This window comes from Canis aureus, chromosome 28 (genome assembly GCF_053574225.1).
Source record: "Canis aureus isolate CA01 chromosome 28, VMU_Caureus_v.1.0, whole genome shotgun sequence".
NCBI lineage: Eukaryota > Metazoa > Chordata > Mammalia > Carnivora > Canidae > Canis > Canis aureus.
This window is the reverse complement of record NC_135638.1, coordinates 2,635,598-2,655,339: the sequence shown is the minus strand read 5'-3', so window position 1 is coordinate 2,655,339 and position 19,742 is coordinate 2,635,598. Positions and strand designations below refer to the sequence as shown.

The 19,742-nt window shown below is 35.4% G+C and overlaps 1 protein-coding gene across 2 annotated transcripts in view; it reads right to left on the bottom strand.

Moving 5' to 3' along the window:
- VIRMA (vir like m6A methyltransferase associated) overlaps positions 1-19,742 on the bottom strand; it is a 58,990-nt gene that overhangs the window by 12,228 nt on the left and 27,020 nt on the right. For both annotated transcript variants that reach the window (XM_077876230.1, XM_077876231.1), the window contains exons 11-17: positions 16,946-17,028; positions 14,256-14,349; positions 13,573-14,117; positions 12,815-13,050; positions 11,918-12,170; positions 8,622-8,839; positions 4,057-4,189 (exon numbers count right to left, since the gene is read on the bottom strand). In XM_077876230.1, the coding sequence (XP_077732356.1) occupies positions 4,057-4,189; positions 8,622-8,839; positions 11,918-12,170; positions 12,815-13,050; positions 13,573-14,117; positions 14,256-14,349; positions 16,946-17,028 (1,562 nt within the window). The remainder of the gene's footprint in view (positions 1-4,056; positions 4,190-8,621; positions 8,840-11,917; positions 12,171-12,814; positions 13,051-13,572; positions 14,118-14,255; positions 14,350-16,945; positions 17,029-19,742) is intronic.

The window sequence follows — 19,742 nt, the reverse complement described above, 5'->3', positions numbered from 1 at the left end:
TCTCTCTCTGTGTGACTATCATAAATAAATAAAAAATTAAAAAAAAAATGAATACAATCCTTCATAAATGCTTCCAAAAAATAAAACCAGAAAGAACACTTATCGGTTCACTCTATGAGACCAAAGATACCACAAGAAAGCAAGCTACAGACCAATATCCCTATAAATAGAGACCTAAAACTCCTCAATAAAACAAACTGAATCTAGCAATATATAAAAAGGATTGTACATCAAAAAAAAAGAGAAAAGGATCATATATCATGACCAAGTGAGATTTATCCCAGGAATACAAGGTCAGTTCTACACATAAAAGTCAATCAATACAATATACTACATCAATAGAGTATGGAGAAAAATAACAATCATCTCAAAAGACAAAGAAATAGCATTTAACAAAACCTAACACCCCTTCATGATAAAAACACATAACAAACTAGGAAGAGAAGTATTTCTTCCATAGATACAGGATATCTATGAGTAACCATAGCTAACACTGTATGTCATTTTACAAGATTGAAAGTTTTCTCCCTATGATCAGGAACAAGACAAAAATGTCAATTCTCACTACTTTTTATTCAACATGTACTGAAGGTTCTTGCAGGGGTGGAAGGAAGGAAGGGAGGGAGGGTAGGAGGGAAGAAATGTATCCAAATTGAAAGTAAAGCTAAACTATCTTATTTGTAGATGACATAATCTTACATGCAGAAATCACAAAAAAAAAACTATTAGAACTAACAAACAAGTTCAGCAAAGTTATAGAATACAGTATCAATATACAAAAATCAACTATATTTTTCTAAATACTAGCAAAGAACAATTCAAAAATGGAAATTAAGAAACAATTCCATTTATAATGGCATTAACAAAATTCCCAATTCAGCATAAACAAAAGGCGTAAGAGATTTGTATACTGAAAACTACAAAACACGAAGGAAAGGAATTGAAGACAACCTAAATAAATGGAAAGCCATGCCACGTCCATGGATATGAAGACTTAATAGTATTAAGACAGTAATACTTCCAAAATTGATCTATAGATTCAACACAATCCCTATCAAAATCTCAGCAATCTTTTTGTAGAAACTGATATAGAGACAGAAAAGTAGATTAGTGGTTGCCATGAGCTAGAAACAAGAGGCAGTGGGGAGATTCCCTTATGGGCACAGAGCTTCTTTTTGGGATTCTGAAAGCATTCTAAAATTAGATAGTAGGGCAGCCCTGGTGGCGCAGCGGTTTGGCGCTGCCTGCAGCCTGGGGTGTGATCCTGGAGACCCACCATCAAGTCCCACATCAGGCTCCCTGCATGGAGCCTGCTTCTCCCTCTCCCTGTGTCTCTGCCTCTCTCTCTGTTTGTCTATGAATAAATAAAAAAAAAATCTTAAAAAAAATAAAATAAAATAAAGACCGTGTGAAAGGTATTTGGGAACACACGCACACACCACTGTTAAAATAAATAAATAAACAAATAGATAGATAGATAGATAGATAGATAGATAGAAAAATAAAATAAATTAGATAGTGGTGATGGCTGCACGATTCTATGAATATACTAAAAACCACTGAATTGTCCGTTTAAAGGGGTGAATTTTATGAGATGTAGGATCAATTTTAAATAAAATGTTATAAAAAAAAGCAGCAGCAAGAAGAAAATCTATGATAATAGTGGTAAAATAAAAAAGAATGAAATAAAAGAAAGGTTTTATAAATAAAATTGACAGGAATGACAGCTGGTAAAGAGGATGAAGAAAAGGGGGAAATTTGACTATTATTTGATGACTTCTATCTTGAAGGTCAAGTAAGATGATATAAAAGTAGGGCAAATAAAAGATAACTCAGATATATGAGGGAAGATCATGAATTTGGGTTTGGATATTCAGAGATTCTCTCAAGTAGCCAAGGGCATGGAGACGAGAGAGAAAGAGAGGAGAGGAAAAGACAGGAGAGGTTTAAAAAGGAGCCAGGTCTGACATTAGAAGGTACAAGACCTAGAAATGAAGTGATGCAGGGGGGCACTCTCTCCTTATTAAGGAAGGAAACAACAGGTTAAAGAACAGGGATAGAATCAAAGGGAGAGTGAAAGGATTTAAAACCAAACAAGATGGCCTTGATCTTCTCAGTGAAAGAGGTAAGAAAAGGAAATGCAATGGTAAGGGATATAAAAGCATTAATTAGCAATCCTGAGGGCCCAGCAGCTCCTGGGTAACAAGAATGAACAGTGGTTAGTGATTTTTGGATTAGGAACTGTTTAGTTGATGATGTGTGTAAGAAAATCTGTCAAATGGATTTATTAACAACATACCACTTAGGATTTGTAAAACTAGTAAGTTGTCTTCCATTAAGTAAAAACTCTACAATTTCTTTATGGTAGTTACAATCCTACCATTAAATATGCTCTTTATCTTTCAGAATCAAAGCATCTGGTGAACTTAATGACTTTAATTTATATCTGACACAAAACAAACACAAATTTGCTGATAAAATCGGCACAAAAAAATAACTACAAATACAACAGGTAGCCAACATGTGCTTAACGGTGAGGCTCAAAATCTCATGATCTCAAGATCAAGAGTTGCATGTTCTACCAACTGAGCTGGCCGAGCACCCCTTACTGAAATAAATATTCTTTTTTTTTTTTTAATTTTTTTTTATTTATGATAGTCACAGAGAGAGAAAGAGAGAGAGGCAGAGACATAGGCAGAGGGAGAAGCAGGATCCATGCACTGGGAGCCCGATGTGGGATTCGATCCTGGGTCTCCAGGATCGCGCCCTGGGCCAAAGGCAGGCGCCAAACCACTGCGCCACCCAGGGATCCCTGAAATAAATATTCTTAATATAAGTTATATGCATAAAAGAAATATACTAAACAGTAAATTTAATTTTTTTCTTATGAAATCATCCCATATTATATTTGCTTTAGCAAAAGTGTACTAAACAACTCTTCCCAAACAGGAATCTTAAATGTAAACTGAATTTCTTAAACCAGTGTTGACAGAATAGAGACCTACAGGATGTTAATAGCTATACGTACTTGTGCACACACAAGTATACACACATTATACACACACACGCAAGTATTTTGCAGGCAATACATTTGGAAAAAGCTAGATTCAATTGCAGTAAAGCAACTTTCTATTTACTTAGGAACTTTTGGAGCTTATACTATACTAATGTGCACAGTTCAGTTCTATCAGGAGAGACTTTTCCAAACTTATCTGACCACAAACACTCTTTGAAGGCAAGTCTAATAAATATTAAAGGTTTTGGGAATTATGTCCACAACATATATCATGATTTTGGAAAATACTAATGAGAGAAATTCTTAAATAGAATTTAATAATACAATTTTAGAACTGGGGAAATAATCTTTAATTTGTATCTATGATAGACCCAAAATACCTTAAAATAAACTTTACAACCACCCCAAAATCAACATCCAAAACACAGTCAGTAAATGCTCAATTAAATGAAAGTAGGCAAATACTTGATTAAGAGACTGATAAATTAAAAAAAAGAAAAGAAAGACTGATAAATGAAGGCACTAGAAGTGCCTGGATGGCTCAGTGGATTAAGCAGCCAACTCTTGATTTCAGCTCAGGTCATGATCTCAGGGTCCTAGGATCGAGCCAGTGTCTGGTTCCATGCTCAGAGGGAAGTCGGCTTGAGGACTGAATCCCTCTCTCCCTCTCCTCTTGCCCCTTCCCCAACTAATGTGTGCGCTCTCGCTCTCTCAAAATAAATCTTAAAAAAAAAAAAAAAAAAATGAAGACACCATGGGTAGTGTTTTCTCTATTTAAGCTGCCAAGTCATGGAGTATTCACAAATTAATGATGCTTAATAAATTTAAAAAGAGTTCAATAACTTCTGCTCTTAAACATCTTTTTTATAAATCAAAACTTGCATTTATAGTGAGATATGGGCACAGAAAAAAAACATTAAGTTCAAATTTCCAAAAAATATTCTAAGATATTTTTGAATGCAATTGCTTTTTTAAACTTATGACAGAAGTTCGTAAATTTAAAAAATACCAAACACATACATATACATATGTTAACTTACCATTGTGTCAGAGTTAAGAATTTGTCTCATAAATTCCAAAAATGAAGATGCAAGTTCACCTGTGTCCTTACTAAACGTGCTGACCACTCGTTTCAGTAAACTATGCAGAGCATTACTATTTTTCCTTAAAGAACTGTAAATAAATAGAGAGGACATGTCTTAAAATTTAAACGTATAAAAGTATAAGAAATAAACCATCTCCAGTTCAGACAGAACAAAATTCAGTCCACCATTTAAAAAATGTTTTGGTGTGACTATATACATACACCACTTAACAAGGCAGTATCTACAGGTACCTCCTTTTAAAAATAAACTTCAAGCTCTTAAAGAAAATAATACCCCCACAAAAGGAAAATACTTCCTCCATATAATAAAGATATAAAACTTAGCAAAAGAAACTTTGAGGCTCCCTATTTTTATACTTTTTATAGCCCGAGGATTTCTCTAATATAAGGAGGTTAGGGTGGTCTCAGAAGCTTGACCAGAAAGATTTACATAATAACTACAAAAAATGACTGACTTTATGGCACTATAATCTGATAGAAAGAAATGCAGGGTATAGACTGGGGATCTACAAACTTTTTCTGTAAAGGATCTGATAGTACATATTTTACGCTTTGCAGGCTATACAATAATGCGGTCTGTCTTCTATACACAACAGCAGCAGTCTCAATCATAGCTACTCAAATGCTTGTGTAGTGGAAAGCAGCCATAAACAATACATAAATGCTGACTATGTTCCAATAAAACTGTATTTACAAATACTGGTGGTGCGCTAAATTTGGCTAAATTTGGTCATGGTTTGCCAATCTGTTACAAGGGTTGGCAAATGATATGCTTAAATCTTCAAGCATAACAATCAATCATGATAATTTACAGTCTAGATAAAATTATTATATACATTTACAGCTCTTTGGGTTGTTTTTGTTTTTTTAAGATTTTATTTATTTATTTATTCATGAGAGACACACAGAGAGAGAAAGGCAGAGACACCGGACGCGGGAGAAGCAGGCTCCATGCTGGGAGCCCAATGTGGGACTCAATCCCGGGACCCCAGGATCATGCCCTGAGCCGAAGGCAGATGCTCAACCACTGAGCCACCCAGGAGTCCCTACACAGCTCTTTGTTGATCAAAAGAAAATTTCAAGGGCAAAGTATTCTAATATTCCATAGCGTCCTTTAAGTTATAATAATTCATAACTAGTCAGAATGAAAGTAAGATTATATTAACACTAAACATGCAGCATTTTTATTTGAAAAATGTGGTTGATATGCCATCATAGAAGACCTTGGTAGAGCAATACAGAAGAGAGAAAGATAAAGACTCTTGAGAACTATATTAAGTAATGAAATGGGTAAGGCACAACAAACAGGAATGAGATTAAATACAAAGACAAGGGGATCCCTGGGTGGCTCAGCGGTTTAGCGCCTGCCTTTGGCCCAGGGCACGATCTTGGAGTCCCGGGATCGAGTCCCACGTCAGGCTCCTGGCATGGAGCCTGCTTCTCCCTCCTCCCGTGTCTCTGCCTCTCTCTCTCTCTCTCTCTCTCATAATAAATAAATCTTAAATACAAGACAATACGATTAATGAAAAAAGCATGGATTTAAAATTAAATTTAAACTGACACCAATTACTAGCGTCTACATATAACCTTAAGCAAATAAGCCTTATTCCTTCCTACATATAACCTTAAGCAAATTCCCTTATTCCCATCAAAAACTGGAGCCCACTACATACCCATTAGAATGTTTAAAAATTTTTAAACTAATAATACCAAAATCTGGTATTTTTGTTGCTCAACTTGTAAAGAAATTGTCTATATAAAAAGCCCATTGGAATTTTAGGGTGATGGAACTGCTCTGTATGCAGCTGTGGTGATAAACACATGACTGTATGCACTTGTCAAAATCCACAGAACTCTACAACATGAAACATGAATGAGATTACAAAGGAAGGGAGAAAACTAGAATCAACATCTGATACTGGACTGGAGTCAAAATGTCAGTATGGACTCATTTTAAAAAATACATACATACAAATAAACACTTTCAAAAACAAATGTAGATGTATGTATGCACGAGTTGGACACATGCATATATTTCCTAGCTCTATCCAATGAGAAGAACCAAATTCAGTGACACAAGCTGAACAATAAAATAACAATAGTATTAGATTATCATACAAAGAAAAAATTAATGTCCATAAATGCATAGTGATATAAATCTGCAAGTAAGTAAATAAATGAGAGAAAAGTGATAATTCTTCCTTACAGAGGGATAATTAATAAATTAAAAAGAAATGAGAAGGAGGAAATTTGCATTAGGACATAGGGCACCACAGTAAAAACTATTACATGCCAACATTCACTGATGAATACTAAAATTAGTGGACAAAAGTTTTGAGCAGAAATAAGATATTTACATAGTCTCAAAGTATATTCTCCAAAATATTTACTAATTATAAATTTTAATTTTAAAAATTATTAAGTTACCAGTGCAGAACCCTGACAGACAGCACCCAGCAAGTGATCATGTTGAATATCACCAAAAAACTACAGAGTGGTTGGCGATAACATTTACTGGGATGAACGAGACAGAAACATGCTTGATGCAAGAATATCAATGGCTCTGCCTTAGATCTATTCAGTTTGAATTGTCCACTAGACAGCCAAGCAGAGATGTCAAATAGATCAATAGGTTATTTAGAGCTTAGCACAAAAATTAGAGCTAACAGGGAAAAGGGGAATAGATTAAGACAATTTAGGAAAAAATTACTGACAGGAAAAAGACCAGAAAAATGAATCCAGCAAAGCCAAAAACATTACATATGATGTGATGGCAAATGTATGCAAAGGGTATTGTAAGAGCTAGGAATGGAGCAATCAAGGAAAGTTTTTTGACTTTCTTGGAGGTGAAGAATATGAGTTTTATTTTTTATTTTTTAAAGATTTAATTATTTATTTGACAGAGAGAAAGAGCATGAGCCGGGGGAGAGGGAGAACCGGGTTCCCTGCGGAGCAGGGAGCCCAACATAGGGCACCATCCCAGGACCCTGGGATCATGACCTGAGCCAAAGGCAGACGCCTAACTGACTGAGCCACTCAGGCATCCCCAAGATGAGTTTTAAAGGATATAGAGCAGGGCGCCTGGGTGGCTCAGTCGGTTAAGTGGCTACCTTTGGCTCAGGTCATGGTCCTGGAGTCCTGGGATCAAGTCCCATGTTGGGCTTCCTGCTGAGTGGGGAGTCTACTTCTCCCTCTCCCTCTGCCCCTCTCTGCTTGTGTTCTCTCTCTCTCTCAAATAAATATTTTTTAAAAAAAGTAAAAAATAAAGGACATAGAGTATATTTCTAGGCAATAGGAAAAAGGACATTTCAGAAGTAAAATGTAAAGACTACAGTGAGAAACTGGGGATGGGGCATGAGGAGAAAGAAAACTTGGGATTTTCAGCAGGTGCTACCTATTAAAAGAGAATATAAATAAGACAGGTTTATCGGAAGATGGGAGTAATAAATAAAATAAAGTAAAATAAAATAAAATAAAATAATAAAATAAAATAAAATAAATAAAATAAAATAAAATATAAAATAAAATATAAAATAAAATAAAATATAAAATAAAATAAATAAAATATAAAATAAAATAATAAAATAAAATAATAAAACAAGGAAGGAAGGAAGGAAGGAAGGAAGGAAGGAAGGAAGGAAGAAAGGGAGGGAGGGAAGCTAGGCATCAGCACCAAATCAGTATTTGGAACATAAGTTTTCAACCAATGTTTTAAGAATTAATGAGAGTCACAAATATATGTTTCCTCTTCCTTTATATCTCATAATCCTACATACTTCTACAAATTCCCAAGGAAATCTACATAATACCCAACTACCTTCCTAGGGAAGAAAAATTTGAGAGCATGGACAGATTGGAGCAGAAATTATACTTGAGGTGTACATCATCTAAGCCATTTCTCTACAGAATAAATAACAGAGAATCAGTACTTTTAGCTTGAAAGTCCATAATATCACACCACCATCACTTTGAAGGACTATAGGTAAATATATCAACAAAGCAAACATAATGTGAATTAACATCCCTGGAACAGTAAGATTCCCTTCTAAATACTATAAAATGCTCACATTAATTTGCCTATTTAGTTTATAATTTTAATCCTAAAGATTTTATTACTAGCACACTTCACTTCATTGCTAACAAATCTTTTCCATAAATATAAATTTCTCGGGATCCCTGGGTGGCGCAGCGGTTTAGCTCCTGCCTTTGGCCCAGGGCGTGATCCTGGAGACCCCGGATCGAATCCCACGTCAGGCTCCCGGTGCATGGAGCCTGCTTCTCCCTCTGCCTATGTCTCTGCCTCTCTCTCTCTCTCTCTCTCTCTCTGACTCATAAATAAATAAAAATTAAAAAAAAAAAAAAAAAAAAAAATAAATTTCTCCACATGAAAGAAATTGTATCTTCAACCTTCTATAATTAGCCATGAATTAATCCATTTGGGAAGGGGTATTAGAGTATAAAATTAAGTCCAGGAATATATAAAATTAAATACAGCATTACCTTTTTAAATGAAATAATCCATAATCATGCTCTGCAAGAAACATCATTGTTCTGACACAAGTTAGTAAACAGTTGTAACTGCTCTCAGAGTTAGCTAGCATAGCCAGTAAACAGTCACAGATTGAGGCCATCAGTTCCTTGTTTGGTAGAGAATTGGAGAGCTGCTCCAGTTCAGAAATAGAACCTTCAGAAGCATTCGGTAAAATAAGAGCAATGTCCTGTGAGGGACAAGAGAAGTAGGGAGAAATTTTTAATTATTATCACCATCAATTAAATATTATATTAGAAATACACAGCATTTAATAAGTAATTATTTCATCAAAATATCACCTTCCTATCCTAAATATAAATTCAAACACATTAAGAACCTTTTGCTCTTCTATAAAATATTTTCTATAAAGATATACACTTAAAGTCAAATATTTTACTTTATAATACTTTTACTTTAAAAGAACATCTCATTCATTATTTATTTGGCTATATGCTCAAAGTGGGCTTGAACTCATAACACCAAGATCAAGAGTTGCATGTTCTACTGACTGAGCCAGCCAGATGCCCCTAAAAATTTTTCTCTGCATCACACTAAGTATGGTTTCTATCTTCAAATGGTTAAGTGAACTACTTTTGGTACTAAAATATTTTAAGTCATCGTATTATTGATTCATTTGAATATTTTTTAATTTATAAAGCAATCATTCAAAAAAAATAAATCATTCAATGAAATAAAATTTTTCTAAAAGATTTTATTTATTTACTTGAAAGAGAGAGAGAGAGCAAGCTCACGTGCAAGCAGTTAGGAGAAAGGGCAGAGGGAGAGGAAGAGGGAAAGAATCCCAAGTAGACTCCCTACTGATCCCAGAGCTGGATGAGGGCAGGGCTCGATCTCATGACCCTGAGATCATGACCTGAGCCAAAACCGAGAGCTGGATGTTAAATCCACTGAACTATCCAGGCGGCTCTTAGTGACATAAATTTTAAAAAACATACCCATATCGGAATTTAAAACATCACAAAAAGAAACATGGAGCAAACAAACACTTAAGCACAGTCTTCCAACTAAGTATTTTCCTCTAGTTTTTATATACTTTTAAAATTCAAGTTTTTCAGGAAGCCTGAGTCGCTCAGCAGTTGGGCACCTGCCTTCGGTTCAGGTCATGATCCTGGGATCCGGGATCGAGTCCCACATCAGGCTCCCAGTGAGGTGCCTGCTTCTCCCTCTGCCTATGTCTCTGCCTCTCTCTCTCTCTCTGTGTGTCTCTCATGAATAAATAAATATTTAAAAATAAATAAAATAGGGGATCCCTGGGTGACTCAGCAGTTTAGCACCTGCCTTTGGGCCAGGGCGCAATCCTGAAGTCCCGGGATTGAGTCCCACATTGGGCTCCCTGCATGGAGCCTGCTTCTCCCTCTGCCTGTGTCTCTGCCTCTCTCTCTGTGTCTCTCATGAATAAATAAATAAAATCTTAATAAAAAATAAAAATAAATAAAATAAAACAAAATAAAGTTCCAGTTTTTCAATGCTTAGGCAAGTTTAACCAACAATAAAAATTCCCAGCACTCTTTTTATTCAAGTAAATAAAGTAGATTTTACAGAAACATTTTTGGGTACATCTCATCGCCTTTAATCACTTCAACATACTGCAAACTAGGATTCAACACAGGTTAAAACTATGAAACAAAATGGGACGCCTGGGTGACTCAGCTAAGCAACTGCCTTTAGCTCAGGTCATGATTCTGGGGTCCTGGTATTGAGCCCTGCATCAGGCTCCCTGCTCAGCAGCGAGCCTGCTTCTCCCTCTCGCTCTGCCTGTCACTCCCCTTGCTTGTGCTCTAACAAATGGATAGAACCTTAAAAAAAAAAAAAAAAAAAAAAAAACTATAAAACAAAGCTTAAATCAGAAGGAAAATATAGGGATCCCTGGGTGGCGCAGCGGGTTAGCGCCTGCCTTTGGCCCAGGGCGCGATCCTGGAGACCCGGGATTGAATCCCACATCGGGCTCTCGGTGCATGGAGCCTGCTTCTCCCTCTGCCTGTGTCTCTGCCTCTCTCTCTCTCTCTGTGACTATCATAAATAAAATAAAATAAAATAAAAAGATTTAAAAAAAAAAAAAAGAAGAAGGAAAATATAGAAGATGAGGTCAAGAATGAGGTTTATGTGAACAGGGAAGCTAGGGTCCTGTAGTCAGAGTAGCCATACAACCTGATATGAATTATACAACAAACACCAAATGGACATTTTAAGGTATAAGGACTTAATATCCTACTAGGTCCCAAACTATTTTCAACCAGATCCTCTTTTTGTGAAAACAAGTCACACCAAAAATGCCCCTTCTTGACTTAAGGGTTTAATGTAACCAAGGTGGATCTTTGTCAATTGAAAAAAACATAATCTTCCAACATGGGATCCTATTAAAAGTGTTCTGCTTGAAAAACAAATTGCATCTGATCATTAGATAGCAGGAGCCTTACAATAAGCAAAAGTACTAACATGTACAGAAATCTTCAAAGATATTGGGGTGCGTGAGGGCTCAGTAGGTTGGGCAACTGACTCTTGTTTTTGGCTCAGATCACAATCTTGGAATCATGGGGTCAAGCCCCATGTCTAGCTCCATGCTTGGCCCAGAGTTTGCTTGAGATTCTCTCCCTTTCCCCCCTCCCTCCCCCTGTTCATTGCCTCTCTCCCCACTTGTGTGTGCATTCTCTAAAATAAACTAAATCTTAAAAAAAAAAAAAGTAAAAAAGTCTTCAAAGAATTCAATCACAATGGGCTTTAAAAGTTAAAACAATTCTCATTAATTCATGGAATTATAAACTGGAAGCCAATAATACAGACAGGCAGAGATACTATTACTTTTAGTAAGCAGAGTAGTCTGAAACACACTAAAACTGCAGTAGCCTCTGATACCTTCAAAAGTTGCCCTAACAAGAGAACATATTATTAATTCAACTAATCACAAAACTATAAAATTCAAGAATGAATCTGTGTATAAGTGGAAGGAAAATGAACATACATACTAGGCATAATCAACCCCAAAGAATTCAGTGGCACATAAAGTGACTATCCAAGGATGCAATCTGATAACGAAAAAGAGACTTCAGAGAAACCTGCCAAGTGCAAACACAAAGAAAGCTAGGAAGCACAAAACCATTTTATTGTTGGTTTACTAGTCAAGCTGATCTCCCTACACAACAGGATTAATAAAACAGGTGAGATCTCTGTATTCACAGCCAAGATTCATATCAACAGAAGCTTTTAATTCACAAACACACAGTATTTATAAAATAACTATAAATACCTGATCACAGAGAGACTGCAAAATGGATGTGATATATTCAACACACTGCTGGCGAACAACACTGTCTCCAGGAGACCGCACCAAAGCTAACAGATCCTGGAATATCTCTGCATATCTTTCGTCACCTTTAATAGTTCCATTAATTAGATGCAAAATAGCTAATTTACAAGCTTTGTGTGAAGCCAGAGCATCAAGAAGAGCAAGCAACCTGGTGGTTTGGCTAGTATACTGTTTTTCTTTATCTTCTGAAGTGCTGAAATAAAATCAATACATTTAGTAAACAAAATTCTTAAGTTTAAGGCATTATTTAATTAATATTTATTTTTTCAACACATATCATCATATACAAATCTTGTATAAAACATTTCATTCCTTGGATATGACAACTTCTCTGGAATTTCACAACTACTATAAAATTTTATGAACTCAGATTTCAATATCTTTTTTAAATTCAGAGTACTTTATAGTTCACCTTTCAAATACCCAAAATCAAGACTTTCAAGGTATCTTGCACATGAAATAGTTTTCTAATTAAAAATAATCTATGGGGGCAGCCCAGGTGGCTCAGAGGTTTAGTGCCACCTTCAGCCCAGGGCCTGATCCTGGAGTCCCGGGATTGAGTCCCACATCAGGCTCCCCACATGGAGCCTGCTTCTCCCTCTGCCTGTGTCTCTGCCTCCCTCTCTCTCTCTGTGCCTCTCATAAATAAATAAAAATGTTAAAAATAAAATAAAAATAATCTACATATAGTCATACACACGTATATGTATATTTGTATATGTGTATATATATATTATCTGAGCATTCTAAACTCCGGTTTCCAAATTCTAAGTGAAAAAAATGTATCTGTGTCAAGAAAAACTTCAGGAAAAAATTTTTAATGCAAAATGAAAATACCTTTGCAAGTCTTCTACAATCAAATCCAACACAGTTCTCATAATCAGAAGTGCAGTTGGTGAGGCAAGGTCACACAATTGAACACAAATACGCCGTAACATGTGTTGAATGGGCTGGCAGGTTGTGCCAGAGAAAGAGCGAACTATTTCTTGGAGCAACTTTGCTTGAACATGAAGGTGCATGCTCCACAATTTTCGGGTGTTGAGTGCCACTGATATATCATGTGGCTCAATAACCTGTTAAAAAAGTATATTGTGTGTGTACGTAGATTTTTTTTAATATTTATTTATAGTCAGAAAAACTGTTCAGGAAGAACTGTTATGAAAAGAACATCTTTACTACATGCTTAAAACATTTTTCTATTATACAATTAAACATTTGCTTAAATTCAATGCATCTAGAAAATCTTATTGTTCTCAGGTTAGCAGTCAGTAGAGCAGAGTCCATTGGTGAACCAACCTAGTTAATGGCAAATTCTAACACATGATAAAGGGAAAAAAAGGATTTAAAAATAACAAAAGTACAAGTATACAGAACAGCATAATAAAATTCACATTAACAAAAATTTATTTAAAATGTTGCCCCATATTTCTTTAATGACCAACTTGCTTCAGTTTTATCTCACCCTCATCCAGTTATTTTATGTCTTTTTTAGGGGAAGGGGATGAGGGTTGTAGGTTTTTAATAGCAAAATCACTGGCTTTTTAAAAAGTGTTACTGCAGTCATTTATAAGATGCATGTTATATGGAAGTGATACCTGAGTTGTTTGCATGGGCAATGGTAGAGGCAGCAGCTCTGAAAGTAGTATGAGTCCAGAAAAAAATCCTTCAGGAACCTTCAAGATTGAAGAAAGAACTTCTTTTAACATTAACGACCAAGTATTATTGGCCAGAGTCTCTTCTGAGATTGTGAGTTTTTCATTAACTCCTTGTGTAAAAGTCAGTAAGATATCAATGATATCATTTTGAATTTTCTGTTCATCACTATCCAAACGACCTGAGAGAGGGATAGAGCACAGGAGCATGTGTAAAGTCACAAGTGCTGAAGGAACACGCATGTCCTTAAACTCAAAGGATCCACCTCTCAGGAGTTCCGTTAACATAGTTTTAAGAAGAGTGAGTGTGCAGCGAGCCATTGAAATAGTAGTAACTCTGTGAAGGGTAGTCCCCATGTTGACATGGAGCCTCCAAGGCTGAGTCAGAATACTGTTCAATTTTTGCAGAACCCGAATAAAGGTGTCCATTCCTTCAGCAGAAAAAAGCTGAATAACGGCAAGATTCCATTTCAGGTCTTTCTGTTGACCTTTATATAGGACAAGGGGAAAAAAAAAAACTAATTACTATATGTTTACAATCAGTTAAGATTTTTGAATATTTTATTTAATAAATAGCATTTATACTAGGCTTTAAGTATGTCTTTAAAGTATAATAGCCATATTACCTTCAACAGGAGGTGGTGGACATGCCACATTACAGAGAACACGCAAGGCAGTGGTAAGGCCAACTCCTTCCGGGGTCATCAAATTATCGATATTCTTTACAAATAAAAATGAACAGGAAGTTTAATTTCTTGGTGCTTTGATATGAATCAAGAAAAACTTCCCAAGAAGGCCTTAATTAAAAATGTGTTTCATATTAAGTACCTACACCATTTTAAGTTTCTTAAGTAAAGTTAAAACATGAATAAAGCTAATGAAGTTTATAAAGGTTATTTTATGAAATAATCACAAAATTCAAGTATATTAAAAAGCACTGATTAAAAATGAAAGTAATATACAAAAATGAATGAATAAGACTTCCTTTTTAACATACTCTTTCTATATACGCTCCTTCCTAAAAACGAAGCAATGGCTGATTTTACAAAGCCCTGTGGGTACCAAACCTCTTTCAAAACTGAGGAAGCAACACTACATAACATATACTTCAATGCAGATACCACAGGAATCCAGTAGGGCATGGCTAAACGAAAAAGAAATATGGTTGCCTATGTCCTTAGCACCTCCCCATGCTGTTTCCTAACAGCAAATAGTTAACATTTCTTTGTTTTTATAGTTTCCACAGAGTACAGATGGTTTTGAAAAAACTCTGAAGAAGTAACATTTTAAAATGTTACTATTTTATCTTCTAAACATCAGAGGAGAAACTTAAAAATAAGGAAATTCCTTTCCCTTATACAGTTCTTCTCATTTCTTCCTTGCTGCCTTTCCACAATAATTCCATTGCCTACATAAGGCAGCATGCAGCCACAAAAAGAAGTTTCAGTCTCAGATAAACTGTTTTTGGTATACCTTGGAATGAAAGTCACTTATTATTAACTATAATTAATGGATAAGGATCTACATAAAAATCAAAATTATTTTTATTATGGCATATAATTTAAATTTCTAGAGCTAAATTTTTTATTGATTAAAAGCTTTTACCCAAGCACCTAATGTTTATTGGACACCTTATACATTCTCCTGACCATGAACAAGTACCCTGAACACACAACTAAATTTACAGGACCTATTGTACTTCTGCCAAATAAAAGACTGAATATAATGAAAAGCTCCAGATGACATCTGAGGCACAAAGTAAGGAACACAGAAGAATATGATGGCACCACATGAGGTAAAAGTACTCTTAGGAAAGATGGAGTAAAAAGAGAAGATAAGGGCAGACAAGTCAGTAAAGAAAAATCTAAAGCAGATAAACCCAAAGAGTACTTGGCTGCTCTATCAAAAAAGCAACAAGATTAGAAATACATGTATATTATTTTAATAAAATACATTTCAACTGTAAAGCCAAGATGTTTTACACACACACACACACACGCACACACACACAGAGTTCATCTGTTAAATGAAAGAGGAAGTAATTTAAGGTCCAATTCTGTCCCTCAAACTAAAAATTTTTTATGCACCTATGACCACCTTTAGTCCTTCTTCCTATGCTATACTAACTTTTAAAACTAATTAACAATGCAATTTTTTAATGAATTTTTAAATTACTAATCACTTAAATTGTACATGAATTTTTCAAATGTACTCTTATGATATATGATTTTCAATTTTTATGAATATTTTTTTAAAGATTTTATTCACTCATTCATTGGAGACACAGAGAGAGAGGCAGAGACACAGGCAAAGGGAGAAGCAGGCTCCAGGCAGGGAGCCAGATGTGGAACTTGTCCCAGGTCTCCAGGATCATGCCCTGGGCTGAAGGTGGCGCTAAACCTCTGAGCCACCCAGGCTGCCCTTTATGAATATTTTATTTGCAGATGTGACCATCCCAAATTAACAAATTTAGAACTAGGTCCCATTGTAATTATCTGGAATTGACTCAGATTTTCACCTAAAAATTTTGAAGGAAGTTCTTTTTCACCAAAGCTTAACTCAAACAATTATGTTAAATTATCAGGGCATTTAACTTTAAAATGCTGTTGTAAGTATCGTCAAAATGGTAGGAGTTACTACTCCAATTTGAGGGGAAAAAAAAGAACGGAATCTGAGTGGAAAGTAGTACAGTATACAGGATGCGTTCAAGTGCATTCACACACACACGCATATACACACACACATGCCAGCACACACCCATCTACATACACATACCAATCTGTACCATAAAGTCTAGCAAATCAATCAAGTACACTTAACATTACTGCATTATCTATATAAATGATTTAATGCAATATTGCTATATACTACGATATAGTTCCATAAAATGAAGGCACTTTTAGGGGCAGGCACCTGGGTGGCTCACTTGGTTAAGCAACTGACTCTTGGGGTACCTGGATGGTGTCAGCCTTTGGCTCAGGTTGTGATCCTGGATTCTGGGATCAAGTCCAGAGTCAGGCTCCCCATAGGGAGCCTGCCCCTCCCTCTGCCTCTGTGTGTCTCTGCCTCTCTTGGTCTCTCATGAATAAATAAATAAAATCTTAAAAAAAAAAAAAAAAGCAACTAACTCTTGGTTTCAGCTCAGGTCATGACCTCAGGTTTGTGAGATGGAAGTCCCTGTCAGGCTCCCTGCTCAGTGGGGAGTCCGCTTCTCTCCTCTTCCCTCCCCCTGCTCATGTGTGCTTTCTCTCTACAATAAAACAAATAAATCATCTTAAAAAAAAAAAAAATCAAGGTACTTTTAGGTTTTACTTACCTGTTTAACATATTCAATTAGGTTTGGGATGCAGTTAATTTCAAATCTAAGGTTTTTCAAAGGTTCAAGCCACTTGCCAAGTTCTTAAAAACAAAAAGGTCATTCATAATATAATATTTTAAAATAAAAGTTTTTATAACAAAGGAGGTAAAGGTGTTCTTTTCTAAAGAAGAATATTATTAGATTCACATTGATTTCAATAATCTAAACTTCATACAGGGATAAACTTAAGTCTAATTCTCTAAACAAGCTTTAACATGAAATGTAAATAGGCTACTACTATACAGGTTTAGAAATAAGAAGTGACCATTATTTTTACTTACTTGGTTTCTGAAAACTTAAAGTGTTTACATACTTAACCAGGACCATCAACTCGCAACATTAAAAAAAAAAATTTATAAATTGACTGCTTATAAACTAACATGATAAAATAGTATTTATTTACCTAATGCTACTGCCCCCTCCCACACCCCTCAAAAAGCATGCACAAAATGTATTCATTTTTAATAGGATCAATCCCATGAGAGGGACATTTGCTGAGTGACATTTCTCTTAACATTATTGTTAAATTTTGCCTATTTCCTAATTTGCCTTTACAAAATTAAAAGTGATCACTATCATGCCAAAATTTTCCTTATAAAACAATTACAAATGAAATTTACCGTTTACCACACTGAATTCAAACTCTGCTAGAAAAAATGAACAAACAAAAAAGCAGACACAAATCCATAAATATATAGAGAATTGATGGTTTCCAGAGGGGAGAGGTATGGAAGGATGAGCAAAATGGGTGAAGGGGAGGTGAAGGTAAAGGCTTCCAATTATAGAATGAACAGGTCACAGGGATGAAAAGTACAGCATAAATATATAATCAATGGTATAATAACATTGTACGGTGACTCAGTAGCTGTGCTTGTGGTGAGTATAGCATAGCTGTACAGAATTGTGGAATCATTATGTTGTACGTATAAAGTTGAGGAATCACTATGTTGTTGTACAACTGAAACTAATGTACACTGTATGTCAACTATACTTAAAAAAAAAAAAAAACTGGGTAGAATAACAAGGAAAAAAATCTCCTAGAAGCTATGCTAAAACACCCATAATTTACCACTAAAACTATCTTAGAACTATTTTAGAAAAACATTCTAATGTAAAAAGTGATATGCCAGCTCTAGACACTTTACAAGAATAATTAAAGGAAATTGAAAATAATAGTCATGTCTCTCCTTGGTGCTAGACTTCTCCATGAAGATTACACCTATGTACATCTGAGTATTTTTCCTATGCATTTTTATTTATTTATATTTTTAAAGATTTATTTATTTATTCATGATAGACATGAATATAAGAGACAGAGAGAGAGACACAGAGAGACAGAGACAGAGAGAGAGAGGCAGAGACACAGGCAGAGGGAGAAGCAGGCTCCATGCAGGGAGCCCATGCGGGACTCGATCCTGGGACTCCAGGATCACGCCCTGCGCCGAAGGCAGGGGCTAAACCGCTGAGCCACCCAGGGATCCCCTCCTATGCATTTTTAAATTAACTCTTTCATATATACAGAATATATTGCTAAGTTAAAGGTATAAAGAATAAAACAAATATGTGTACCCATCACCCAGAATAAGTAGTAAAGTATTAATAATACTTCACTACACTACAGAGAAAAAATAGCACACTACAGGAAAAAAACTTATTTCCTCTATGGGAAGTTGAGTTTCCTAACTCATACTTTTACTGGTGGTATCACACATAAAATTGAAGATTAAAAAGGAAAATGTCAGGGGCACCTGGGTGGCTCAGTCAGTTAGGCATCTGACTCTTGATTTCAGCTAAGGTCATGGTCTCAGGGTTGTGAGATCAAGTCCCTTGTTGGGCTCTGTGCTCAGTGCAGAGTCTGCTTAAGATTCTCTCCCTCTTCCTCTGTCCCACCCCCTCTGCTTATGTGTTTTCTCTCTCTTTCTCTCTCTCAAAAACATAAAAGGAAAAAAAAAAAAGTCACATGCTATTTATAATATTTACTCAACATTATCAAATTTTCTACTTGGTAAGATCAGAAAGCCAGAAACCAAAACAAAATTTTAAAAATTGTGTCTAAAAAATAATAATAATAAAATAAATAAAAATAAAAATTGTGTTTAGATACTTTCAATTTTTTAGAACTGTCCACAGTTTCCATAAGCCTCATTCAACACAGATTTATATACTTTAGAAAATAATGTTCATATTCACTATCCTTCACTGTTGAGGATAGCACATGTGTGTTTATCAATGACAAATGGATTTCTAAGTTGTACTTAGAACAGTATTATACTTAGAAATATATACAGAAAACACACACATACACAAACTATACACAAAATTGAACTTTTCAAGGGGTGCCTGGGTGGCTCAGTCAGTTAAACATCTGACTCTTGTTCTCAGCTCAGGTTTTGTCTCAGGGTCGTGAGTTCAAGCCGTACACTGGGCTCCATGCTGGGCATGGATGCTATTTTAAAAAAAGAAAAAGAGTTCAGGGTGCCTGGCTGCCTCATTTGGTGGAGCATGTGACTCCTCATCTCAGGGCTGTAAGTTTGAGCCCCACATGGGTATAGAGATAATTTAAAAATAATTTTTAAATCTTAAAAAAAAACCTGAACATTTGAGTTCACCTTTAAGCTACTTCCATTTTGATTAGGAACTTCAACTACCAATTACCATGATCTTCCTAGAAAAGGTACTTGTGATAATTTCCTAAAAATCTTTTTAAGAATATCATATAAAATACTTTCATAAAGGGTACTTTCAAGAAGTAACA